The sequence below is a fragment of the Erithacus rubecula genome (assembly GCF_903797595.1).
Source record: "Erithacus rubecula genome assembly, chromosome: 16".
Taxonomy (NCBI): Eukaryota; Metazoa; Chordata; class Aves; order Passeriformes; family Muscicapidae; genus Erithacus; species Erithacus rubecula.
The window spans coordinates 15,960,458-15,979,861 of NC_136668.1; the positions used below are offsets into that span (position 1 = coordinate 15,960,458).

Below are 19,404 nucleotides of genomic sequence, written 5' to 3' on the forward strand. Positions count from 1 at the left end.
AACCCCCAGGGGACAGAAGGATTGACAGGGAGCAGGCTCAGATCCCAAATGTGGGGTGTCCAGGGGTGCCACAGCACATCCCATGGCCAAGGGGTGACCCAGCTGAGCAGTGTGAGCAGTTCCAGGGCATTTCAGGCAATTCCCACCTCCCCAGCAGCAGGAAATGGCATCACACTGGCTGGGTTGTGAAAAACTCATGGAAAACTTGAAGCATTGCTCAGCAATTGACAGAAAAAAGAAATAACTGAGGTTGGAGGGGATTTAAAAAAAAGAAAAAAGGGGCCACACAACTTGTCAGCAGCTGCCAGTGCAGGAGAAGTTTCCTGTGGTTTCACAGGAAGGATCAGGCACACAGTGGTGCCTGGCAAGGGGGTTGGGCAGGACACACCAGGGTCACCCCAAAAAGGACTGGGACAAACCCAGGGAGCTGGGGGGGCTCTGGGGATGTGGCAGCTTCACATCTGCAGGTCTGGGCTGAGTAAAACTGAGTCCAAAACCAACTGGGCAAAAAGGTTCCACTGCCCAGGGCAGGAGATCCCTGAGTGCTCCAGAATCCCAGACTGGTTTGGGGGGGAAGGGACCCCAAAAATCAACCAGTTCCACCCCTCCCTCTGCTCCAGCCTGGCCTTGGGCACTGCCAGAGCTCCAGGGGCAGCCACAGCTGCTCTGGGCACCCTGTGCCACCCTCCCAGGGAACAAATCCTTCCCAAAATCCCATCCAAAGCTGCTCCCTGCCAGTCTGAAACCATTCCAATGGTGTCAAACCCTGAAGTCACTCCATTTCCCACTTAATTTCTGATAATTGCAGCCTGTGTTTGGCACTGGGGTCCCATGAATGAACCCCCAAAGCAGCATAATCCAGCTGTGGGGATGACCCCAGTGACAGAGCAGCAACATCTGGGGCTGTGTCCCACAGGATGCACCCCTGCAAACAGCCCTGGAGCCAAAATCCACACAGCCACCACCAGAGCCATGGCTGGGGATGTCACAGCCAGCAGGAAACCTGCACAGATGGGTCATCCAAAACACCCCCAAAAAAATCACACTTCTTGCAAACCATCTATTTCCCTTCTGTCCCCTTCTTTTCCATCTATTTCCTTTTTTTTTTCCCACTTATTTCCCCTCCTATTCCCTTTCTTTCCCATCTATTTCCTTTTTTTCCCACTTATTTCCCCTCCTGTTCCCCTTTTCCCCATCTATTTCCATTTTCTTTCCCATTTATTTTCCTTTTTTTCCCACTTATTTCCCCTCCTATTCCCCTTTTCCCCACCTATTTTCCATTTTCCCCACTTATTTCTCCTCCTGTTCCCCTTTCTCCCATCTATTTCCCTTTTTTCCCACTTATTTCCCCTTCTTTTCCATCTATTTCCCTTCGGTCCCCTTTTTCCCATCTATTTTCCTTTTTTCCCACTTATTTCCCCTTCTATTCCCCTTTCTCCCATCTATTTTCCTTTTTTTTTTTCCCCACTTATTTCCCCTTCTTTCCCATCTATTTCCCTTCTATCCTCTTCTTTCCCATCTCTTTCCCTTTTCTTCCCCACTTATTTCCCCTTCTGTCCCCCTTTTCCCACCTATTTTCCTTTTCTCCCCCACTTATTTCCCCTTCTGTCCCCTTTTTCCCATCTATTTTCCTTTTTTTTCCCACTTATTTCCCCTTCTTTCCCATCTATTTCTCCATCTGTTCCCCTCCAAGTGTCACCTCACCCCAAGGACACAAAAAGAGAAATTCTGGGGATCCTCTGGCCAAATTCACTGCCTGCTAAAAACCCAGCAGCTGCTGGCAGGTGAAAAGCTGCCACCCCTCAAATGGAAACCTCAGAGCTCCTGGGAACCTTCCAAGGAGACTTTTTTTTTATTTCCTGGAGGTGGGAGGAGAACTGGGAAATGCTGATTTGCCAAGAAGAAAGATCAGCAGGTGAGGATTCATTACAATTAAGGTTTCAATGTGAACTGCTGAAATTAAAAGGCTTTTTTTTTTTTTTTTTTTAATGTTTTAAGTGACTCATCAAGGAGAAAGCTTTTCTTAAGAATATTAATAGTGAAGAAAAAAAAAAACCCAAGAGAACATTTTACACAGGCTGAATTGAGTTTCTTTTCTCAAATTTAAACACCAACTCTCCTCTTTTGAGGAGCTTCCCAGCTGGTTCAGCTCTTTAGGGGGCTGAGCACAGAAACTTCTTTAGGGTAGTGAAAAATTATGGGATTGCAAAGTTCTGTTGACTGAGATGGGCTGAGATTTTGGATCCCCTGGCAGTTTCCACAGCCCTGGGCAGCAGAGATCCTCACACAGGGAGGGAGAACCACGATTTAATTTCCTACAAATCATTTCCTCCATTTCCCAGCCATATCATTCCCTAAAAAAATACCCAAATCAAACAGGCAGCTGCACTCTGCAAGGCTGAACACCTCACATCAAGGATGCTCTGCAGTGCCCAGGGCAAGAGGGAAGCTGAAGCACCTGAACTGAGCCTTCAGCACAAAGATCTCACCTCCATCCACCTCCTTCCTGCCTCTCCAGGAATTCCAAACTGTTTTTCTGCCAATTTGGGGCAGGGGATCAGCCCCAGAAGGGTCTCAAATCCTCTTTTTAACACCCAAACTCCTCACTGAAGGAGGTGTTCCTCAAAATGAGAGCCTGATGCCACCCCTGGAAGGGATGAGAAAGGGGGATCAGGAGTGTGGGGAAACTCCTCCAGCTCCATCACCTTCCCCTGCAGTAAGAGCCCAGCTCTTATTTCTGTCTCCAGTCCCCATCCCCTCCCTGCTGCCCAGGGTGGGTGCTCAGAGCAGCCTGTGCTGCTCCAGGAGGATTTAACAATAGAAACAGCTCCTGGCCATTCCACTAAAAATCCCCCACTCTGAGACAGAGCTCTCCTTCACACTGATTTACTGCTCTCTGTCCTCAGCTTCTCCCCAGGCAGCATCAATCAGCCTGAAACTGGTTCATTTTGGATCCAGGGCTGCTGCCACACGATATAAATTGCAGGTTTTCCACCAGCAAAGTGGCTGTGTTGGATTGATTAAAAGCACAGAGAGGTTGGGTCTCATTCAGCCCAGACCCACCAAACCTCCCCAAACCCCTGGGGCACAGGCAGGCACCTCCCCAGGGACAGAGCCAGGGCAGGGGGGCAGGAAGGAAGGAGGAGCTGAATTTCCAGAGCTTTTGCAATAATAAATAGCTGGGGAGTGGAAGGGCATCAGCTCATGCCTGGCTCAGGGAGAGAGGGAGCAGGAAAACCTTTAACCATTGCATTATCCAAAATATCCACACTTGGTCAGCAGCTCAGCTCTAGAAGTTCCTGATCCTAACCTGGAATAAACCATGGAGTGCTGATTCCAGATTGGAATAAACCATGGAATAAACCATGGAGTGCTGATCCCAACCTGGAATAAACCATGGAGTGCTGATCCCAGCCTGGAATAAACCATGGAGTGCTGATCCCAGATTGGAATAAACCATGGAATAAACCATGGAGTGCTGATCCCAGCCTGGAATAAACCATGGAGTGCTGATCCCAGATTGGAATAAACCATGGAATAAACCATGGAGTGCTGATCCCAACCTGGAATAAACCATGGAGTGCTGATCCCAGATTGGAATAAACCATGGAGTGCTGATCCCAGCCTGGAATAAACCATGGAGTGCTGATCCCAGCCTGGAATAAACCATGGAGTGCTGATTCCAGACTGGAATAAACCATGGAATAAACCATGGAGTGCTGATCCCAGATTGGAATAAACCATGGAGAGCTGATCCCAGCCTGAAATAAACCATGGAGTGCTGATCCCAGCCTGGAATAAACCATGGAGTGCTGATCCCAGCCTGGAATAAACCATGGAGTGCTGATCCCAGATTGGAATAAACCATGGAGTGCTGATTCCAGACTGGAATAAACCATGGAATAAACCATGGAGTGCTGATCCCAACCTGGAATAAACCATGGAGGGCTGATCCCAGCCTGAAATAAACCATGGAGTGCTGATCCCAGCCTGGAATAAACCATGGAGTGCTGATCCCAACCTGGAATAAACCATGGAGTGCTGATCCCAGCCTGGAATAAACCATGGAGTGCTGATCCCAGATTGGAATAAACCATGGAGTGCTGATCCCAGATTGGAATAAACCATGGAGAGCTGTGCCTAGTCTAGAATAAACCATGGAGAGCTGCTCCTAACCTGGAATAAACCAACAGCCATGGGGTGCTATTCCCAGGTTGGAATAACCATGAATTGCTGCTCCCAGCCTGGAATAAGCCATAGGCTGCTGTTCCCAGCACAGCTGGACACAGTTTCAGTGCAGGAACTGGAGGTGATGTCCCTGCAGAGTCACTGCCAGCCCTGCTGCCTGTCCTGGCTCATCCAGGGGATCCAGCTGCTGTTTGCCAGGGCAGGCACAGCTCCAGCCCCTGAGCTGCCCCTGGCACGCTGGGGAATGCACCAGCTGCTGCTGCCAAAGGCTGAATGCTATAAAAGGGAGACATTTGGAGAGAGAAACCATGCAGGAGCCAACTTTTAACTGGGCTGAAGTGCATGGGCTGTGCATGTTCTTTGGGAGGGAGAGAGCAGGAGAGTGATGAAGGTCTTTGATGCCCTGCTGGAAAAACACTGTATTTTCAGAAACAAACAGAAAAGTCCTTATTTAATGGAAACTGTTCTCCTCTGGAGTTCCAGGGTGGGAATTCACCATTCCTACACTTGTGCATGTGGTGTTTGAGCTCGTGGCTCTTGCACAGGACCCTGCTGCAGGATGCTGTGGGTTTTTCCCTGTCCTCAGTCACTCAGGGCCTGCCCTTCCTGATCCAACTCCCTGAGAGCAATTTTTATTTTTGCTGATTTATTTTTGTGGGAGGGTGAAACCACAAAGTTCATTGCACACACAACTGCTCAGAATTTTGCTGAACTCTATAAACCCTGGAGAAAAAAAAAAAAATCCCCAAAGTGTTGAAATAAGATTCCTGTTACGAAATAACTACAGAGAGAGCCCTGTTTACCATCCCTGGACACACAAAATCATGCAGCTCCTGCCTGGCTGAGCTGCCTCAGGGCTTGGCATGCCCAGAGCAGGCAGGAACCAGGAGAGGAGAGAATCCAGGCTGCCATTCCCACCTGCAGGAGCCCCTGTGCTGCTGAGAGAACATTGCTCAGCTGTTCTCTGCTCTCCAGATCAAGAGGATTAAGATAACACTCACTTCACCTTGGAAAACTCCTGCCAGGAGCCTGAGTTAAATAATGGAGGAGGAGGAGGAGGGAAAAAAGTGGAGGAGGAAGGGAAGGAGACAGAGGAAGGCAAGCTCTGAGCTCACAGTAATGGAAGCCAGAGGCTCATTTTAACTTTTCAAGCCTGAAACAAGCTGATGGGAACAATCCCTCTTTGTGTGCCAGCTGCAGCCTTCAGAGCCCATTAAATGTGGTGGATTATTTAAAACCTCTGTGATTCCCTGACAGAGTCTCTCCTCTCCCTGTGTGCTCACTGCAGGTGAGGAACCCCCTCCAGAAGGGCAGACTCTGCTCCACATGGACATGCAGGCACAGACCACTGCCTGCTGCCAATTTTCTCATGGAAGTAGGCACCACTTCAACAGACTATTTATTTTCTGGTGTTCCACACAAAGCTGTTGGCCCCAGGGCTGCAGGAGTCTCTCCAAGATGACACAGCTCCAGGTGGGTCAAAGCTGAGAGTTTCCAGCAAAGAACCTGGAGGAGTTGTTAAACATATGGAAAAACAAGAGAACTGGGAAACACCCTGGATGCACAGACAGACAGGAATGGGAGGCACAGCCAGAGCCAATTCTAATGTTGCTTCAAATTCTGTTTTTTTCTGTCCCTGAATTGTGCAGTGAGCACATTTTTTGCTCCAACCCTGGCCTCAAAATGAAATCTCTGTGCAGAAAAGCAACCACAGCACATCACCCTCTGCTGCAGCCCCAGCTGGGACAAGGAATGAAGGAAAAGTTTTTAACTGCAAGGGGAAAAGCCTTGGGGAAACCTGTCCCAAACATGCAGGAGGGCTGGACTCTGCTCCAGGGAACAGCCTCAGGCTCAGGGTGGAGAGCAGCAGGAATTTCCCCATGGAAAAGGAGCTCAGGGAGGGTTGGATCCCCATCCCTGGAGTGTCCAAGCAATTCCTGGAGGTGGCACTGAGTGTTCTGGGCTGGGACAGGATCAGGCACAGCTTGCTCTGATCCTGGAGCTCCTTCCCAACCTCAAGGATTCTGTGGAATCAGACTGCAGGCTTCACTGCTGGCTCAGTTTGTGTTTGGAGTGTCCTTCCTGCCTGCCTGGGGAGGGGAGGACACTTTGCCCCTGGCTCTGCTGTTTTCCCCATATTTCCTTGGCCCTGCTCCTGAAATAATTGTTTACCCACAATGGAAGGTGACAGATGATTCAGCTGTGGAATATCAGGAGAAACTCCCCAGCCACTCACAGTGAATTTCAGCATCTCCTCAGCCCCACCAAGCTCCTCTCTCCCACTGCATCCAGAAGATTCCAGGTTCCTGCCAAGGAGGGGGCACCAAGCTTCACTCAAAGCTTGAAAAGAACAAACCCTGCTCAGCCTCTGACAGGAGCATGGAGAGTGCAGCCAGAGCCACTGGAACACTGATATTAAATGAACAAATATCTGACCCAAACATGCATGTGCTGGGATTGCTCAAGGCTGGGAGGATGGATGAACCTGGATGGATTTCCCTGGATAACATGAAGGACAGATTCTTGACACAGAGATCACCTGCAACTCAAATTTCCAATTCTTCCTCCAGCACATCAAAAAAAAAAAATCATCAGAACTGGACCTAGGAAAATATTTTCCCCTCTTGCTGTTTGCAGAAGCAGCTGAACCATTTCAGTCCCACATTTATTTTTTGGGGGGGCTGTATGGAATTTTTCTTTTCTTTTTCTTTTTTAATAACCAGAGCATGAATAATTTCCAGCATGGAAAATTTCTGCCTGAAGAGCTAAAATTGGCATAGAATCATCCAAGAGTCACACAAGAAAGGCCTCCAGCAATGGCAACAGTCACTGCTACCAATCCTACCTAGAGCATTTTTTTCCACTGTGCTCACAGGATCTGTTTCACTCCTCTCCTCTCAATCCAATTTCCACTGTCCTGCAGCACAAGTTTAAAATCAGGACACCAGGAAGCATGAGTGATAAGGGGGAAGGAAGGGGAAAACCACAGCTCCTGTCATTCTTTCAACAGAGCCAGAAAGGAGTGATTGTTGTAATTTTTTTTTTTTTTTTAAAGAAAAAGCTGCAGGGAACAGTGGAGGGGGGGAGATGTTTGCTTAAAACTTTCCCTCCTCCACCATGACATCTATCTATATGGAATAATAAATTATCTCTGCTTCTAAAGGTGTTTTTTGCAGAGTGTCTGGCTCCTGTGATGATGTTTCCCACCTCAGGAACATGCACAGCTCCAGCCAGGATGGAGGGGAGGCAGGACAGCCACAACTCCCCTCATTCCTTCCCCAGCCCAGACAAACAGCACAGCTGGAAACACCAAAAAAACCACCCAAACCAGCCCAAACCTGACCCCCCTTGCAGCAGGAGTGCAGAGAGCTTGCCACCACCTTGGAGCACCATGAAGATGAGATGCTGCAGAGAAGGAAACTCCAGCTCCATTTCCTTCCAGCCCTGGCTGCTGCCCAACAGCTGCTCCTTGTTTATTTACTTTCATATTTCCTTGGTTACACAAGCAGCTGCTCCCAGTTTAACCCCTGCACTGCCTGGGCCCCCCTCCCTGGGGCTGGGGACAGGAGAGCAGCATCTGAGCAGTGCCAGGGCAGGCTGGGCTGCAGCAGGGTGTCTGTCCTGCATGCACAGGCTCCCTCCTCCCCTCTGAACAGCCCAGTGCTGCTCAGCCCCTCTGCAGGGTTTGGGGGCAGAGGGTGCCCAGTTCCTGCCCTGGTGTCACAAACAGTCCCTCTGGCAGCTGCTGCCAGCCCAGAGATCCCTCTGTGCATTTTCTTTTCTCCTCTGCACTCTGTTCCAGCAGCTCAGTTTGGGTTTTGGCTCACAAAGCCCAGCCAGACCCCTTGGCTCATCTCCACCAAGAGGAGGTGGAAAACACCCTTTGCTGCTCACCCAGCAGGGTTTGGGTTTTCTGCAGCCCAGCCTGTCCCAATTGCCTTTCCAGCCTCCTCCCTCTCTCTTCCATCTTCCCCCTGGCTCCCTCCTGCACCAGGAGAGAATTAAATCACAATCATGGAATGGCTGGTTGGAAGGGACCTTCAAATCATTTAGTTCCAACACCCTGCTATGGGCAGGGACATCTTTTACCACACCAGTTTGCCCAGAGCTCCATCCACTCTTCTTGAACACTTGCACGGATCCAGGGCAGCCACAGCTTCTCTGGGCACCCTGTGCCAGGGCCTGGAATTCTTTCCTGATATCTGATCTCAACCCACTTTCTGTGTCTAAAAACCAAAGCTCAGGCACCACTGTCACTTCATGCTTTTGCAAAAGTCTCTTTCCATCATTCCTGTTGCTTCCCTTCGGCACCAAAGCAGCTGCTGCCCTCTGGGCTGGCAGGGCAGTGGGGAAGTTACTCCAGGGATTCAATTGTTTTCCAGTGGCAGCCCTGGTTTGCAGTGACAGGCAGCTGGGAAAGCCAGGAATGGAATTTGACTTAACTCCAACAAAACCTCCCCCAGAGCAAACAATCAACCCCCCAGCACTGCAGAGATAACAGAAGCCAGAGCTCAGGTTAGCTCAGGCAGGATTCCCACCTGCAGGTCGAAGAACTTGCTGTAACCGCCGGTAAATGACCTCAGTGGCTCCATTGGACCAGGTGACCTTGATGATATAAACCTGGGGGGAAACAGAGGCAGGAATCACAGATGGGAACCCAAAACATCCCCATCACAACCCAAAAAAGCTGCCAGGGCAGCCCCCACAACCAGGGGAACACTTCAGATCACTTCAGCATCACCACAGCCTGAACTGTTGAGCCCCAGTGCTTCACCAAATGTTTATTTGCAGTGCTGGACTGAGCTCTGTGGGCCTGAAAGGGGCACACGTGGAATGTGAAGTGACACCTCTGTGTAAAAACACAGCACTAATCCCCCCGACACAGAAGTTAACAACTAAACCCCATTCACAGCTGCAGCACCAATTGGATGTTGAGATCCAAGGGCAGCACCTGCACCAGCCTGGCCCCTGGAAAAGGGACTGCAACAGCTCAAGTCTGAAAATCCACCTGTTGGGTTTCTAACACTTGCTGGGGTGGAATCAGCATCCTGATCCTTAAAATGCCACAACACTCAACCCCAGCCATTGCAGATTATTCACAGACCCCCTGACCAGGCTTTAACTGGTGATGAATGCAAAACAAAACACCAAACCCAGCCCATTTCATCATTAATTCTGTGAAGGACAATAAGAAAATCACAGAATGAAGCAATTCCTGATCTGATGTCCTCCCTTGTTTTTCACAGAAAGCAGAGATAACCCTTGATGAGGTGCCAGTGGAACACCCAAGTGATACATCTCAAATTGGCAACAGATTGACTGAAAGAACCAAGGGTATTTTTTTTTTATTTTCTCCTGACTCAAGTCCTTATTTCCACCAAAAATTCAAGTACCAATTCCTTGAAGGCCCTGCCAGAATTTCTGCCAGTAAAATCAAGCATGAAGGATCAAGCCTCTTACAAGCTGATGTTTTGGTATTTAAAACAGAATCCCTCAGGAGTTTCACAGGGTTTTTCCCACTGAAATGCCCATTTTTTCCACATTCTGGAACGTGACCAACATCCCAAAGCAGCATCCAAACTCAAACCCAGGATAGAACAACACTCAGTTATTTGAGTTTATCAAACCTACTCAAATCCTAGCCCTGAAAATCCACCTGAGATCTCACGGTGAATCTGACTCTGCTGCTCGAGCCTGAGCCACAAAGGTGAGGACACTCCTGAGGGGTGACAAACTCTTCCCACTGGAACCACTCCCAAATTCAGACAGGAAAACGAGGCAGCAGAGGGATCAAGTTTATGGCTAAAATAACCTCTCTATGTTCAAACCAGTAATTCAAACTCCACTTTTGTTGATTTTGGTTGGAAGGGAACTTAAAGTGTCCCATGGGCAGGGCACTTTCCACTGTCCCAGGTGAGCAAACACTTGGCCTTGGGCACCTCCAAGGAAAAATCCCCTCCCAAAATACCACCCAACCTGCTCTCTCAATCTGCAGCCATCCCCTGCTCTGCTTCCACTCACAAACTCTTATTTTGAGATGAGGATCTGCACTTTCTCTGCATTAACACAAGGGACAGATGAATCCTCCAAGCCAACATCTGCTCCAGCTGTGGGGCTGTGCTCCCAGGGCACATCCCTCCAGCCAACCAGGTTAACCTGATGCTAAAACAGCTTCAAACTCCTTCACCACTCTCCCCAGGACTCGCTGCTGGGGGCTGGAAGCTCGCTGATCTCCCAGTTTTCTGCACATCCCAGCTCTGGCTCGGGGTTATAATCACTGCTGGCTGCCTGCCTGGGCAGAGGCCTTCCACTGGGGCAGCAGCAGCGCCAACTTCTCCTCATTGTTTATTCCTATCCTGCATTTATTTGGAGTCACAGCTTATTAGAACTGGATTTTAATCAGGATTGGACATAGTCCAGCCCAAGTAATTCTGAGCTGTTGAGGGTATAAGGCAGAGTTTGGGGGCACAGCACAGCCTGTGTGCTCCGCAGCTGAGGGGAGCAGTGCTGCACTCAGAGATGAGCTCAGGGCTGTTTCTGCTGACATGCAGCATCTCCCAGGGCTCAGCAGAGAGTTTTGCACATCCCTTTCCAAGAGCAGGAGGGTCTCCAGGGGGAGCTCCTCAACGCTGCTCTGGAAAGGGAGAGAGATGGGAAACCCACAGGAATTGGGGATCTGTAAAACCTGGGGAAAGCCAGTTTCCTCCTCTCCTTGTGGATTTTCCCCACCACACCAATGGTCTGAACCATCCCGAGCTTGGTCTCTCCCAGTGTGGGGCTGAAAACCTTTGGAAGGGAACTGCAGAAATGCAAACAGCACCTGGCCAAGCAAAGCAGAGCTGCCAGAGAGGGCTCAGGGACTCGTGACAGCAGAAGCAGAGGCAGATCCAGGACATCCCTCCTGGGCAGGATGAGAGCCCCTGGAGCTGCAGGAGCTCAGACACATCCAGACCCGGGAGTTCACGGGGGACATGAGGGGGGAGAAGCCAGAAGACAATCTGAAAAGGGCAGCCAGAGAATTTTGAAATTTTTTTTTTCCTTTCTTTCCCTCTTGAAGCAATGAAGCAGCAAGCCCTGGGAGCAGTCAGAGCCCCCAGGGCTGCTGGAATATCCCTGTGCTGCACACAGCAGAGGCTCCCACCTGCTCCAGAGGCACCAGAGCCATTCCCAAATCCAGGTTTGGCCCTTCTCAAAAAGGAACAAAAGTCCCACAGAACAGCACAGGCAGAGAGAGGAGCTGATTCAAACTGCTGACTCGAGGCAAGGAAATTAAGAACATACGGAAAAAAAAAAAAAGAAAAAAAAAAAACCAAAATAACAGAACCAGTTTCCCGTTCTTAAACACGAGGTTGTGTGACCTCACAGAAGAATCACTTTGGACTCCTTGCATAAACACACCAGCACCAGCTGGGAAGCAGCCTGGGCTGCTAAAATGTGAGCAGGAAAAAGGCAGAGGGAAGGTGAGGAAAACCTAGAGCTGCAGTTGGGGTTTTTTTCCTCCTACAGGAGTTTAACAAAGTTTTTCATGGAGATTTGCACGACATGCTGGCTGTGGGGGACACAAAAATCCCACTGGAAAGGATGTGCAGAGGGAACTCTGCCTGGCAGCAAGCCCATCCCAAGCTGAGCAGCATCCAGCCATCCCAAAATCAGCTATCCTGGCACTGCACAGCCTCCCCTGGGTGCCTCTGAACCATCCCAGAGCTCCTCCACACTGACTGGGCAGGGTGGAGAAACCCTGGGCACTGGGAAAGGCACCTCCAGAGCAGTGCAGGGACAGCAGGGAGGGTCCCCAGCCCCAGCTCAGCTCTTCCAGACAAAACAGCCTCCAGAGCTCCTTCCAAAGCCTTGGAGCCTGTGTGGTCTCGGGTCCACAATAAACCTCTCTGTGGAAAACTCCACATATTTAAAGCATCTTTCAGCAGCAAAGAGGAAAAGCATCAGTCACAAGCATCAGACTTTTGATTCACCCACGCTGGCCTGACCCTGAGAGGAGGGGAGAGAACCCTCCCTGTGTCCACCACAGCAGAAACCCAAAGGGCAGAGAACCCAAGGAGCTGAGGCAACCCAGCCAAGGCAGAGTGGGTTTAATAGAGAAGGGAGTGGGGAAATTGTAAGAGGAAAAGAACAAAAAAAAAAAAAAAAAAAGAATAAGAAAAAGAGGGAGGTGGCTGGAAACAAAGAAAGTTCTTGGCACCAAGCTGCTGTCTTGGCCCCTCTCCACCAGCCCTGGCTGCTGCAGGGCTGGGAGGGAGGGGGGGCTCCTGTGCCATGGGATGGCAAAGCTGGAGCAGGAGAGGGGGAGCCAAGCCCCTCACAGCTTGTGTGACCCCCTCCCTCCTGCTCTGGAGCTGGGGGAGGCTCCTGCTGGCACAGAGCGATTGCCAGCAGCAGCTGCAGGGGGCACCAGGGATGGCAGAGAGAGGCAGAGACACACAGGCAGGGCTGCAGGGAGCTGGACACTGGGCAGGAGAATCCTCAGCACTGCAGAGCAGCAGCTCCAGCTCATCCCTCTGAGCTCAGGCTCAGCACTGCTGGGATGCCAAGGGCACCCACACAGGGCTGGACACCCCAGCCTGCTCACACCCTCAGCCACCAGCACTGGCCCCAGTCACAGGAAGGTCACACTTATGGATTCTCCTGGTTCCTATTTCCCACTGACACACTACAGGGCTGGAAGACAGAGACACCCTCCAGAGCAAAGCTGGGGGGATGAAGGTCACAGAGCTGGGGCAGGCAGAGGGCAGGGGAGAGGCAGAGCTGCAGCTCAGTGCTGGGACCATCAGTGCTGGAACCATCATCACTGCTGGAACCATCCCTGATGGAACCACCATCCCTGATGGAACCACCATCCCTGCTGGAACCATCCCTGATGGAACCACCATCCCTGCTGGAACCATCCCTGCTGGAACCACCATCACTGCTGGAACCACCATCACTGCTGGAACCATCCCTGATGGAACCACCATCCCTGATGGAACCACCATCCCTGCTGGAACCATCCCTGATGGAACCATCACTGCTGGAACCACCATCACTGCTGGAACCACCACTGATGGAACCACCATCCCTGCTGGAACCATCCCTGATGGAACCATCACTGCTGGAACCACCATCACTGCTGGAACCACCACTGATGGAACCACCATCCCTGCTGGAACCATCCCTGATGGAACCACCATCACTGCTGGAACCATCATTGTTGGAACCATCCCTGCCCCCAGCATCAGCCCCCCACTCACAGCTCCAGCCCCAGCAGCCAAGGGCCAGGCAGGATTTGGCCCTTCCACATTCCAGCTTTTCAACAGCCTTGAGAAACGTGGCTGGGCAGGAAAAGCAAAGCAGAGTTTGAGTTTGAGTGCTGGTTTTCATCCACCAAGCTAAGAGTGCTCTAATGAACCCTAACTCTGCTGACAAGGAGAGGAGGAAAGACTGGTGAGTGTGGGGAGCAGAGCAAGGATAAGGCAAAAAATTCCTAAAAACTGCCTGCCTGTTGGGACAGCATCATGCAGCTGACAGGAAATGGGATGAGACAAGGCACAACCACAGGATACAGCAGCAAAACCCCACTGAGGATGCTGATAAAGGCCTCAAACCTTCAGAGGCCACCAGGAGTCCACAGTGCAGCTTGCCCTGGCTCGCTGTCACTCCCAGCCTGGTGATGTGAGGACAGCACAGAGCACAGATCTCACTCCCATGCCAACCTCCTCCTTCCTCACCAGCCCACAGGACATTCCAAGGGCATGGTCACCCTGCCCAGGGGTGCAGCACAGGGACAAGTCATCCCCTGACACCCTCCTGAAGCCAAACAACCACAGTGATTCACCAGGGTAGAAATAACACTGAAAATCCACAGGGATAACTCAGCTGTACGAGGTGGCACCACAACACACAGTCCATGGGGCATTTCCTCTGAAATACCCTCAGCTCTAGAAATTAAAAACACTAAAGAGCCACTGAAGCTGTAGATTGGCAGCTCTGTCCTCCTGTCATCCAAAAAATTCCATAATCAGCTCCAGATAAGCAGTGGGGCTGGGCTACAGGAGAATGAAACCTCAAATGGCCTCACCAGGACAAGAACAGAGGGGACACCCACACCAAGCCACCACAAATTCCACATCAAAATATATAAACCTTCACTTTTTGAACAAGGTTTAAAAACTTGTTCTAAAAGACTTGTAGATCTCATTAGCCAGATTCCACCACACACTGTTAATTAATTACTTTCACAACCCAACTGCCACAAATGAGATCTTCACCTTGTTTAAAGTTCTGCCATCTTGTTCACTGGGCTTACAAAATAAAGTGTGCTGCACACTTTGTTTAAATTTCCCTTTTTCATGGATATTTCCATTTCCATGGAGGCTGGGAATGGAAGTCTTGTGAAAAGATAATCCAGCTTTTCCAAAATTTAACCCACCCAAACATGCTGTTGAATGGATATATAAGATTTGGATGGTGCTCCAGAACAACTGTTTAAACCTATATAACTATGGAAATGTTCCTGCTAGGCAGAAATAGAGATGGGATTCAATGGCATTGCTATTAACACATAGAAAACACACACTGCAGCTGTAACAAAATGAAACATCTTGAAACTTGCCCAAAAGAAAGAAAACTAAATCTGGATTTAGGGCTTCTACTCGAGAAAAACAACACAATACTATAAAAGGTCCTGCATGAAGTCCTTTAAAGGAAAATCCAGTCTGTTTCAACTATGCTTTGTTTTGGGTCTTTCTGAAAAACATTCATTTATCAGACTTGGCCAGACCAGAAAAATGACAGTCTGCTGCTCTGTCTCTCACAATGATTATTTTTAAACTTTACTCTTGGGCTTTTCCCTCTCAGATTTGCAGGATGGCCCTGGAGCCCTCGCTGGCAGCTGAGCTGTGATCACTTCACAGAGGATTTTGTGGGAAATGGCACTGAAAATGTCACCTGAGCCACTGCAGGACTTTGACTGGGACAAGGGGCTGCCAGGAGCCAGAGCATCCTGCACAAGGATCATCCCTCAATGCCCCTGCCAGGTAATGCCCATGGAAAAAAAAAGCTTAAAAACACAAGTGGAGTTGAGAGCAGAACCCTAACACTCAGCTCAGCACCTGTACCAGCCACCCAAACCCTGCCCAGCACCTTGCTGGGTCCTTGCCCTGCAGTTTGGGGGAATATTGTGCCTCCTGCTTCACAGCAGAGCTGCAAAACAAACAATTTTTTGTCTCAGGCAATGCAATTTTTGTTGTATCAATTACCAGGTGAAAAGCAACCCCAGCAGCCTGAACAGAGCCAGCCCCCCATCACTGCAGGTGTAACAAGGACTTTTGGAAACACTGATCTCACTTTGCTGGAAAAGTGGAATTCATAACTTGAGGAGCAACACAATCACAGCTTTGTCCAGCACAGAGAAGCCTCTGGCTGGTGCAGAGGAGGCAGAGCAGGGCAAGGCACCACAGAGGAACAGGAGGAAAAGCCAGGCTGGTCCTGCAGCCTCCCCAGGGACAGGAGTGCTGCCCCAGGGATGGAGCAGAGCACATCTGTGTGATGGGACAAGGCACAGGGCAAAGGGTTTACACGGATTCCTGCTGTGCCAGCAGCCACAAATAATTCAGCCATGATTTGCTGCCTCTCCCTCTCTTCGCAGGAGGAAGGGAAAAAAAAAAAAAAAAAAAAAAAAAAAAAAAAGGTTTGGTTTCATATAATTAACTGGCTTTGTGGATCTGCCTGGTTCTATTGATTCCTCCCATTGACTCCAGCGCTGCCTGCGAGCTGCCGGCCCCTCCCTGGGCTCAGCGAGCCACGCTGGCTCCTGCAGCTGGATTTGGGTCCAGGACAAGCCCAGGGCAAGGCTGGAGCAGAGGGATCGGCGGAGGAGCTGCACAGCTGTCACCCAGCCCTCTGCCAGCGCTCCCGGAGCTCCTGCTCCGCTGTCCCCACCCTCTGCCCCCGCCACCCAGCTCGCACAAAACAGCGCTGTCCCAGTTTTGCAGCCTCACTGGGATTATTTGTGCCGTGCCCGGCTCCCGCCCGGCTCTCCGCGGCGAAGCGGGTCGGGGGCGCGGGTCTGCGGGGCACAGAGGGGCTGGAGGGGGAGCAGAGCAGCCCCCACAGCCCATCCCAGCCCATCACAGCCCATCCCAGCCATCCCAGCCCGGCCTCGCTGCGGGAACCCGGCGGGGAAAGCGCGGATCAGCCAAGACAAACACAGCGCCCGGAGCTCCGCGCTCTGCGCCGCTCCCGAGATGGACACGGCACGGAATGGGCACATCTGGGCTCAGCCATGGCTTGGGAAAGCTCCGGGAAAGGCAGCCGGAAGGAGGGGTGATCAAGGGGTGGGTGCAGCAGCCACGCCACATCCCCGATGCAAGGGGAGACCCCTCTGCCCTACCCCTCCTGGCGCTGGCTTGCCCCCAGCTTTCCTCCAATTGTTGCTCAATGCCACAAACCAGCCGAGGGGACCTGGAGAAGCCCTTGATCTCCCAAGAGCTCTGAAACCTTGGCTGTGCTGACAGCTGATCCCAGCCAGAGCAAACAGCACATCTGCACAACCCCGATGTGCCCAGAGCAGTGTGTCACTGGGTCACCCTGGCACAACGGGAGGGAGGAAAATTTCGGTCTTTGTTTTATGGCTGTTGCCAGGGTTCACCCCGCAAGCTCTCCGCGGGTGCCTGGAAACACACCGAAGGGGAAATTAAAAAAAAAAAAAAAAAGAAAAAAAGAAAAAAAAGAAAAAAAGAAAAAAAAGAAAACCACTTTCAAAAATAGACAAGCCCACAACAGTTTGGAAGATGCCGCGGAGCACGCAGGATGCAGAGGACACGAGGGATCCTTCCTAGGGACCGAGCACTATGCAGGGAGCAGAAAGCAGGAGCAGGGTGGTCCCTCTGCCCCGGGACTCCGCAACCAACAGGTCCCACGGCCCCGGTGCCAAAGCTGCAGAAGCGGGGACGCTTCACCGGGGAGCGCAGCCCCCGCCCGCATCCCTCGGGCATCCCTCGGGCATCCCCCGGCCGCGGGCATCCCCGGAGCATCCCCACGCATGGGCACGGTGGGACCCCTCGGGACACCCCTGAGCGGCACCCCGGCAGCGCTGCCGCCCTGCTTCTCTCTCTCCTCCTCCTCCTCCGTCCTCCCTTCCCGGAGCTCCGCGCGGAGCGGGGCCGGCAGCGCCCGGCCTTTGTTCGCCCAGGGCCGGGCTCGGGCACTCACATAGTGCTTGTTGGGGATGCGCCGCTTCTGCACGTCCAGCACCTTCACCTCGGCGATGCTCCGCCTGGGCATCGCCGCTGCCGAGCCCCTCGGGGAGCGGGGACGCTCTGGCGCTCGGCCGCCGGGACCGGAGGCTGCGGCGCTGGCCGAACCTCCCCGCGCCGCCCGCTCCGGGGGCGGGAGGCGGCCCCGGCCCGGCCCGGCCTATCCCGGGCCGGAGGGACGGACCCCAGCGCCGCTGGCTTAAAGGGGCGGCCGGCCCGAGCTTCCCTCCATGCGCCCCAACCTACCCCGGTGCGCCCTCAACCTACTCCGGTGCGCCGTAAGGCTGCCTCGGTGCGCCCCGAGTCTTTCCCCTGGTGCGCTCCGAACCCCTCTCCCGGTGCGCCTCAAGCTCCTCCCGGTGCGCCCCGAACTCCCCCAGTTCGCCCCGAATGTCTCCAGGTGCGCCCCAAGTCTCTCTCCCCAGGTGCGCCCCGATCCCCTCTCCCAGTGCGCCTTAAGCCTGCCTCGGTGCGCCCCGAGTCTCTCTCCCGGTGCGCCCCGTTCCTGCCCCGGTGCGCCCCGATCCCCTCCCGCTGTGCCCCCCTTACCTGTGCGTGCGCTCTCTCACCCCGTGCGCGTTCTGCTCCCCGGGATGGATGGTTCTTGTCCCATCCCCGCCGGCATCCGCATCCATCCCTAAAGGAGGCAGAAACGAGCAGGGAAAGGTTCGTCCTGCTCAGGGCAGCCGCATACCTGCGTGAGAGACTTTGTTTGCACGGGCGTGTAGTGACAGGAGGAGGGGAATGGCTCCAAACGGAGAGCAGGCTAAGATTAGATAGCAGGAAGGAATTCACCGTGAATTCACTGTGCTCTGGCACAGGTTATCCAGGGAAGTTCCATCCCTAGAGGTGTCCAAGGCCAGGCTGGGATAATTAATGAAGGTGTCCCTGCCCATGGAATGGGACGATCTTTAATGTCCCTTCCAACCTGGACCAGCCCGTGATTGTGTCCCTGTGAGCCAGGAGCAGAGCCAGTGCACCCAGCCGTGCCCACAGAGGGGCCAGGGCACTGCCCAGGCTCCTCTCTGCACCAGCACTACCCCGTGCCCTCCTTCCCCCAGCAGCTCAACACGTGCCATAACCACAGCTCTCTCCCCCGTTGGGCTTTTAATTACATTATAAAGTTACTCAAGGCTTACACTGGCAGGTCATTAGTTTTCATACGAATTTAATTTAATCATAAACAACTCATCTCACTCCTTAGCGGCTCCTTAAATGTGGCTCTTTTTAATACTATTAACTTTGCTCCAGCCACCCCAGAGGATTAATGGAGGTGCAGGCAGCTTGCCAGTGATTTATTGCCCCTCCCCAAGGGCTCATCTTCATCCTCCTCCCCCCATCAAAGCCCCAGAGCACAGTGCCCTTGCAGGGGTGGCTGCAGAAGGGTTGCTGGGCTGTCTGAAGGGGACATCAGGGGCACTGGGGAGCTCCCTGGTGCCTGCTGGGGTTACTGTCACCCCCAGGTCACACACAGCCATCACTCCTCAGGCAGATGTGTTTTGAAGGCAGGAGGATGTGGAGATGAGCTGGGGAATCCTCCCTACCTTCTGTCATTGTGACACCCATGTGGGATGCTGGAAGTGCTCATGGAGAGCCTGGGATGGCACCTACATCTGGAACAGCAGCTCCTGATGTTGTATGGAGTGTCCAGGCTGGAGAAGAGGAAGTTTAAAAGTTTGAGAGATGCACAAATCCTCCAGAGGATGGTGAGGAAAACACCCAAAGCAGCTGGTAAAAGAGGGAGTGTACACTGAGATGTGGAGCAAGGGAGAAAGCTGACGGGGAGAGGAATGAAACAATTCCTGGTCTTTACACTCTGAAAAGAAGAATTAAGGTAGAGAAGCACTTCAGCATCAGCACTGCCTCCCCCCTGACCTGCTGAAGGGATTCCATCACTCCTGGGCCCTGCAGCACCCAGGAACCAGCAGGGCCTGGGGACAATCACAGGCTGCAAAATGGCTCCTGTGGT

The 19,404-nt window shown here is 52.2% G+C and overlaps 1 protein-coding gene across 1 annotated transcript in view; it reads right to left on the reverse strand.

Moving 5' to 3' along the window:
- The window catches only part of SH3PXD2B (SH3 and PX domains 2B), a 56,855-nt gene extending 39,294 nt beyond the window's left edge, over positions 1-17,561 (reverse strand). Inside the window, 3 exon segments of the mRNA XM_079319991.1 lie at positions 8,727-8,750; positions 8,752-8,808; positions 17,392-17,561. Of these exon segments, the coding sequence (XP_079176117.1) occupies positions 8,727-8,750; positions 8,752-8,808; positions 17,392-17,463 (153 nt within the window). The 5' untranslated portion in view covers positions 17,464-17,561.
- Positions 17,562-19,404: the final 1,843 nt, after the last annotated feature.